Source organism: Thalassophryne amazonica, chromosome 14 (assembly GCF_902500255.1).
Source record: "Thalassophryne amazonica chromosome 14, fThaAma1.1, whole genome shotgun sequence".
In the NCBI taxonomy this organism is placed as follows: domain Eukaryota; kingdom Metazoa; phylum Chordata; class Actinopteri; order Batrachoidiformes; family Batrachoididae; genus Thalassophryne; species Thalassophryne amazonica.
The window spans coordinates 90,923,295-90,932,030 of NC_047116.1; the positions used below are offsets into that span (position 1 = coordinate 90,923,295).

Genomic DNA, 8,736 nt, shown 5'->3' on the forward strand with positions numbered 1-8,736 from the left:
ATCTGGGACGTCGTCAATTTTGAAGGTTTTAGCATTTAGACACACATGCCGCAATGCATTATGGGAACATTAGTTTCCCAAAGTCAGCAGTGGTTGGTTGGTATAACCATATACTGAAACGAGTGGTGGGTTTTACAAATAAATCTGTATTTGTAAATGTCTTTTTTTCATTTGTTAAAAAAAAAGGCAATTTGAAAACTGAAAATTCTATTGAAGTCATGACATGAAAATTCTATTTGCTAAGTGATTCATCACTTTTAGCGAACGTGTGGCAAATGCTCTTTTAGTCTTCTATTTTTGTCATTTCCAGCTGTCAGTGAGTGGCTGGCCGGCGATCAGTTGAGAGGCGCCTTGAGGGGAGGTGATGGGCTTGAGTCCAGAAGATCATGGGTTCAAATCCCGCCTGACTGGAAAATATCTAAGGGCCCTTGGGCAAGGACTTTAATCCCCTATTGCTCCCGCTGTGTAGTGAGCGCCTTGTATGGCAGCACCCTGACATCGGGGTGAATGTGAGGCATAATTGTAGAGCGCTTTGAGCGTCTGATGCAGATGGAAAAGCGCTATATAAATGCAGTCCATTTACCATTTTGCTGTGCTGTGTGCGCTCAGACGTGGCTGGCCGGTCCTCATCTGTACATACTTATCAGCATGTCATGCAAATGTGCTCGCCCTGCACGCAACATGTTGTGGGGGGGCGTGACACACATGCAAGCCATATGTTGGTTGGCTTGGAGGGGGGAATCGATACGCACACCGCATGTTTTGAGGGTGGACTGACACACTGGCATGCCACATGTGTTTGGGGGGGGTCACGTCCTTGACATATGTGTTGCTTGGTTACGACACACTCGTGGGCACTTAAACAATTTTCACAAACGGCTTGAATGTGGTCATCTGCACTCTACTCTTGTGCTGGGAGCACAAATATCCCCGTCTTTTCTAAGTGTCCAGCGAGAGCTGTTGGATGTTCGTGTGTGGCATCTGGAATTTGGCCGACTCCTGCCGAGAAGGGGGTAGAATGGGCACTCGCAGTCTTTCAGCCGCTGGTGTGCGCGAATGATTGTGGTGACAGGTATATGACGCATTTGAGGCAGCTCGGATTTTTCACGAGTGGCAATGGATTCCTTCTTCATGCGCCAGTCAGCTTCACTCGTGTTACATGTGAAGGGGCCCTTAGGTTATGTTAGATAATTGCAAATGAATGGACATAATTGTGTACCTAGTATTTTTTTAAACTGCTTTTTTCTCTGTCTTTGGGAGCTGCTGGAATGGTGAACTTTCCCCACTGTGGGATCAATAAAGTTTATCTTCTTTAAATTTGTTTTTGATGCTTATGAGTATTCTTGAATGGTTTGGCAGCTTTTCCTCATTTTTAAAATCCACAAAAGAACTCAAATCAGTCGAGTCTGAAAATGACCCCACAACATAACGGCTTGATATGCCAACAAAACATTTATTAAACCAAAGTTAAACATTAATCAATAAGCTTTATGCCCCTCTCAAGCATCTATACACTCCTGGTACCGATTTGGCATAGTACTGACAATGCTGTCAACAATACAAAAACATATCTGCTCCTTTAATGAATATGAGTAGTACTGTATATAATATGAATGTAGCAACATCATTTACCAGAGAATTGTTTTCATGGGGAGGCATAAATGGCACAATAACAACATTTTCCCCACCAAATTATTCAATTGTACAATTTTGCTCATAGATGTTTTCACCTTTTGGTTTTTTCAAATGTAAAACCTCCACAAATCTCATCAAATTAAGGCCTTTAATCAGCTGAATATACATTGCACAAAAATAAAGAAACAACAAGGCTGTACTGAGGTCAAGGCTGAAATGTCATCTTATGCAGCACCCCTCGGCTTCTGCATCACATTGTTGATCCAGGGGATGAAGAAGTTGATTTTTGTGAAGACATGAGGATAACTGGGATTGTTGCAATCCTCTTCCGAAGTGTAGGCTGCAATACCCTGAGGCAGGTTGTTGCACATAAGCGGTCCGCCGGAATCCCCCTAACACAAAGACAACGTATATGAACATGAGCGCAGTAGATCAGATGTTTGTCACAAAATAGCAAAAATTAAAAAAAGTGGTGGTTGTGATTAAACTCTGTAATCTAATGCTTGTGAAATATTTATATTAGCATCATTCCTGTTGTATTAATGTAAATTAAAATAAAGTTGGATTACCTGGCAAATCCCCCCCGTCTTTTTGTCAAATTTAGTGCATATCATCTGCTGACGAGAGAAGGATTCCCTCCATGTGTTTATGCACTCGCTGTCGAATTGTGTTTTTTCTGTGGTCTCCCTCAGGACATCAGAGGCAGGCTCGTTGGTTCCTGTTCTGCCCCAACCAGCAACGTTACACTTGATCTGGGCCGGGATTTTGCCTTCCTTCTTAGGTAGTCTGATGGTCTTCACGTACTTGTTCAACATGGCGTTGGTCTTCAACTGTGAAATACAAGAGTTTGACACTGGCAATTGTTTTTTGTTTTTTTTTCCAGGAACTGTTTTTTAAAGTATGACCCAGTCAAATCATTAGGTTGAACACGTGTTCACATCTTAGTGACACATGGAGGGTGTGTTTGTGTAAAATTCACCTTCTGAAACACAAGTGTCATGTTGCGTAAGACAAAGATGGTAAGATGTAGCTTAAATGGTGGTTTACCTTAAGTAGCATGATGTCATAAGTGAATTTTTTTGGTTTGTACTTTGGATGCTGATAGTACTCTGCCACTTTGATCCTCTGCTGACTTTTCTCCTCCTTTGATATATTATGAGCTCCAAGTACCACGGTCATGGCCTCCTCTCTGACAAAGTAATAGTTAAACTTCAACAGCCCAACATTTGCAGAAAGCTGGACAATGTTACACAAGCTGATTAAGATTCACTGTTTTTCTAATCAGAAATAGTACGTAAATCTGCATTCAGCAGTTTGTTGAGAGTGAGAATCATTAGTTGTTGCTGAGGTGCAGTTGCAAGCGTAGATGTCTGTTACCGTTCAGCCAAACTGAAACCTAATCAAGCCACAGCAACACAAAGATGTTGCAAAGTAAAACTCACTGTTTGCAGTGTGCTGCAGTCAGAACAAAGTCCTTCCGAATTAGAATCCCACCGCATGTATGATGTCTACGGACCTGCAGCGATGCCATGTAGGGTCTGGAATGAGGCTTTGCAACCTTACCGCCCACAATGCCGCTCTTAGTGGCACCTTACATACACACACAAACGTATGATTACAGTTTTCATCCTAGCATGCCTAGTGCAGCAGATAACTGAAGCAATCATTCAAATGGTGAAACAAGCACCAAATTTGGCACAAATACTCCTTAAACATTAGTCTTCTGAAAAAACCCACTTGCCACTTGAATCTTCAAAAGGCAGCCAGGTAGGGGTCAATTGAGGATTTACACAGGGGTCAAAAACTGAAAATGCTCTCATCATATTGAAACCTATACCATGCTATTTGTCTGATCATAACGATTCCAAAATGGTATAGTTTCAACCAATAATTTGCACCACTTTTTACCAAAATTGGAGTAACTTTAACTTTTGACCCCTGCACAAACTTAAACTGACCTTTGTCACCATTCTTGCTGTTTTTACCCCATAACTCCAGAACATTCATTCGTAGCTAGCCCAAACTATACCTTTTTGGAATCGTTATGATCAGACAAATAACATGGTATAGGTTTCAATATGATGAGAGCATTTTCAATTTTTGACCCCTGTGTAAATCCTCAATTGACCCCTACCTGGCTGCCTTTTGAAAATTCAAGTGGCAAGCGGGTTTTTTCAAAAGACTAGTGTCTAAGGAGTATTTGTACCGAATTTGGTGCTTGATTCACCATTTGAACGATTCCATTGTAAATATTCTGTTATCTGCTGCACCAGCCCTGCAGGGTTTTAAATTGTCGTTTTCTAGCAAATATTTTGAAAAGGAACTTAAACTTACCAGCGATGGCAAACAGGTGACAGAGGAATATAAAGCAGGATGCGTGCATGATGGAGGATGTAACTCGGTTTTTGCCTCTAACGCCTTCCATGACTGTGTAAAGCCTTCTGTGGAAACTCTGTGGGTAAGGTGCTATTTAAACCTTTTTTTCTGTACAGGGGCGGTGATATCTCAGTTCTGACACTGCCACATAAGTGAAACCCTCAGCGGGTAAAATAGGTGTTGGAACACATCACCATTTTTCTCAGTAAATGTTTTTCTAAAAGTCCTGCCGACATGAAAATGTCACCAGCTTTCAGTAACAACCCAATTAATCCGCACGCAGAGAGAAACCAAAACAAAAAAGTACAGAAATTAAGTTGTGTAATAAAATGTAATGGCACAGGGAAAAAGTATTCAACATGCTTACGGAAATTTATTTAATACTTCGTGCAAAAACCATTGTTGGTAATGAAGCTTCAACATGCCTCGGAGAAACTAGTATGGAGAAACTATAGTCCATACACATATCCACCACCACAGGATGGAGAAACCATAGTCCATACACATATCCACCACCACAGAATGGAGAAACTAGCATGGAGAAACCATAGTCCATACACATATCCACCTCCACAGAATGGAGAAACTAGCATGGAGAAACCGTAGTCCATACACATATCCACCACCACAGGATGGAGAAACTAGTATGGAGAAATGATAGTATGAAGAAACTAGCATGGAGAAATCGTAGTCCATACACATATCCACCTCCACAGAATGGAGAAACTAGCATGGAGAAACCGTAGTCCATACACATATCCACCTCCACAGGATGGAGAAACTAGCATGGAGAAACCGTAGTCCATACACATATCCACCTCCACAGGATGGACAAACTAGCATGGAGAAACCGTAGTCCATACACATATCCACCACCACAGGATGGAGAAACTAGCATGGAGAAACCGTAGTCCATACACATATCCACCACCACAGGATGGAGAAACTAGTATGGAGAAACCATAGTCCATACACATATTCACCACCACAGGATGGAGAAACTAGCATGGAGAAACCATAGTCCATACACACATCCACCACCACAGGATGGAGAAACTAGCATGGAGAAACCATAGTCCATACACACATCCACCACCACAGGATGGAGAAACCATAGTCCATACACACATCCACCTCCACAGGATGGAGAAACTAGTATGGAGAAATCATAGTCCATACACATATCCACCTCCACAGGATGAAGAAACTAGTATGGAGAAACCATAGTATGGAGAAACCATAGTCCATACACATATCCACGTCCAAAGGACGGAGGAACTAGTATGGAGAAACCATAGTATGGAGAAACTAGTATGGAGAAATCATAGTCCATACACATATCCACCTCCACAGGATGGAGAAACTAGTATGGAGAAACCATAGTCCATACACATATCCACCTCCACAGGATGGAGAAACTAGTATGGAGAAACCATAGTATGGAGAATCTAGCATGGAGAAATCATAGTCCATACACATATCCACCTCCACAGAATGGAGAAACTACCATGGAGAAACCATAGTCCATACACATATCCACCTCCACAGAATGGAGAAACTACCATGGAGAAACCATAGTCCATACACATATCCACCTCCACAGAATGGAGAAACTAGTATGGAGAAACTATAGTCCATACACATATCCACCTCCACAGGATGGAGAAACTAGTATGGAGAAACCATAGTCCATACACATATCCACCTCCACAAGATGGAGAAACTAATATGGAGAAATCATAGTGCATACACATATCCACCTCCAAAGGATGGAGAAACTAGTATGGAGAAACCATAGTATGGAGAAACTAGTATGGAGAAATCATAGTCCATACACATATCCACCTCCACAGGATGGAGAAACTAGTATGGAGAAACCATAGTCCATACACATATCCACCTCCACAGGATGGAGAAACTAGTATGGAGAATCTAGCATGGAGAAATCATAGTCCATACACATATCCACCTCCACAGAATGGAGAAACTAGGATGGAGAAACCGTAGTCCATACACATATCCACCTCCACAGGATGGAGAAACTAGTATGGAGAAACTAGCATGGAGAAATCATAGTCCATACACATATCCACCTCCACAGGATGGAGAAACTAGTATGGAGAAACCATAGTATGGAGAAACTAGCATGGGGAAATCATAGTCCATACACATATCCACCTCCACAGGATGGAGAAACTAGCATGGAGAAACCGTAGTCCATACACATATCCACCTCCACAGGATGGAGAAACTAGCATGGAGAAACCGTAGTCCATACACATATCCACCACCACAGGATGGAGAAACTAGTATGGAGAAACCATAGTCCATACACATATCCACCACCACAGGATGGAGAAACTAGCATGGAGAAACCATAGTTCATACACATATCCACCACCAGAGGATGGAGAAACTAGCATGGAGAAAACATAGTCCATACACACATCCACCACCACAGGATGGAGAAACTAGTATGGAGAAACCATAGTCCATACACATATCCACCTCCACAGGATGGAGAAACTAGTATGGAGAAACTAGCATGGAGAAATCATAGTCCATACACATATCCACCTCCACAGAATGGAGAAACTAGCATGGAGAAACCATACTCCATACACATATCCACCCCCACAGAATGGAGAAACTAGTATGGAGAAACCATAGTCCATACACATATCCACCACCACAGGATGGACAAACTAGTATGGCAAAACCATAGTATGGAGAAACTAGCATGGAGAAATCATAGTCCATACACATATCCACCTCCACAGGATGGAGAAACTAATATGGAGAACTCATAGTGCATACACATATCCACCTCCAAAGGATGGAGAAACTAGTATGGAGAAACCATAGTATGGAGAAACTAGTATGGAGAAATCATAGTCCATACACATATCCACCTCCACAGGATGGAGAAACTAGTATGGAGACACCATAGTCCATACACATATCCACCACCACAGGATGGAGAAACTAGTATGGAGAAATCATAGTCCATACACATATCCAGCACCACAGGATGGAGAAATTAGTATGGAGAAATCATAGTCCATACACATATCCACCTCCACAGGATGGAGAAACTAGTATGAAGAAACCATAGTCCATACACATATCCACCTCCAAAGGATGGAGAAACTAGTATGGAGAAACCATAGTCCATACACATATCCACCTCCACAGGATGGAGAAACTAGTATGGAGAAACCATAGTCCATACACATATCCACATCCAAAGGATGGAGGAACTAGTATGGAGAAACCATAGTATGGAGAAACTAGTATGGAGAAATCATAGTCCGTACACATATCCACCTCCACAGGATGGAGAAACTAGTATGGAGAAACCATAGTCCATACACATATCCACCTCCACAGGATGGAGAAACTAGTATGGAGAAACCATAGTATGGAGAAACTAGCATGGAGAAATCATAGTCCATACACATATCCACCTCCACAGAATGGAGAAACTACCATGGAGAAACCATAGTCCATACACATATCCACCTCCACAGAATGGAGAAACTAGTATGGAGAAACCATAGTCCATACACATATCCACCTCCACAAGATGGAGAAACTAATATGGAGAAATCATAGTGCATACACATATCCACCTCCAAAGGATGGAGAAACTAGTATGGAGAAAACATAGTATGGAGAAACTAGTATGGAGAAATCATAGTCCATACACATATCCACCTCCAAAGGATGGAGAAACTAGTATGGAGAAACCATAGTATGGAGAAACTAGTATGGAGAAACCATAGTCCATACACATATCCACCTCCACAGGATGGAGAAACTAATATGGAGAAATCATAGTGCATACACATATCCACCTCCACAGAATGGAGAAACTAGTATGGAGAAACCATAGTCCATACACATATCCACCTCCACAGGATGGAGAAACTAGTATGGAGAAACCATAGTCCATACACATATCCACCTCCACAAGATGGAGAAACTAATATGGAGAAATCATAGTGCATACACATATCCACCTCCAAAGGATGGAGAAACTAGTATGGAGAAACCATAGTATGGAGAAACTAGTATGGAGAAATCATAGTCCATACACATATCCACCTCCACAGGATGGAGAAACTAGTATGGAGACACCATAGTCCATACACATATCCACCACCACAGGATGGAGAAACTAGTATGGAGAAATCATAGTCCATACACATATCCACCTCCACAGGATGGAGAAAGTAGTATGAAGAAACCATAGTCCATATGCATATCCACCTCCAAAGGATGGATAAACTAGTATGAAGAAACCATAGTCCATACACATATCCACCTCCACAGGATGGAGAAACTAGTATGGAGAAACCATAGTCCATACACATATCCACCTCCACAGGATGGAGAAACTAGTACGGAGAAATCATAGTCCATACACATATCCACCTCCAAAGGATGGAGGAACTAGTATGGAGAAACCATAGTATGGAGAAACTAGTATGGAGAAATCATAGTCCATACACATATCCACCTCCACAGGATGGAGAAACTAGTATGGAGAAACCATAGTCCATACACATATCCACCTCCACAGGATGGAGAAACTAGTATGGAGAAACCATAGTATGGAGAAACTAGCATGGAGAAATCATAGTCCATACACATATCCACCTCCACAGAATGGAGAAACTAGCATGGAGAAACCATAGTCCATACACATATCCACCTCCACAG

General features: G+C 41.8%; 1 protein-coding gene across 1 annotated transcript; it reads right to left on the reverse strand.

The window, feature by feature from the left end:
• Nucleotides 1-1,737: 1,737 nt before the first annotated feature.
• Nucleotides 1,738-4,076, reverse strand: LOC117525269 (granzyme B-like). Its single transcript, XM_034187111.1, has 5 exons — nt 3,970-4,076; nt 3,078-3,225; nt 2,683-2,824; nt 2,205-2,465; nt 1,738-2,027 (listed from the first exon to the last, which is right to left on the reverse strand). The coding sequence occupies exons 1-5, from the start codon at nt 4,058-4,060 to the stop codon at nt 1,860-1,862; spliced, it is 810 nt and encodes a 269-aa protein (XP_034043002.1). The 5' UTR covers nt 4,061-4,076; the 3' UTR covers nt 1,738-1,859.
• Nucleotides 4,077-8,736: the final 4,660 nt, after the last annotated feature.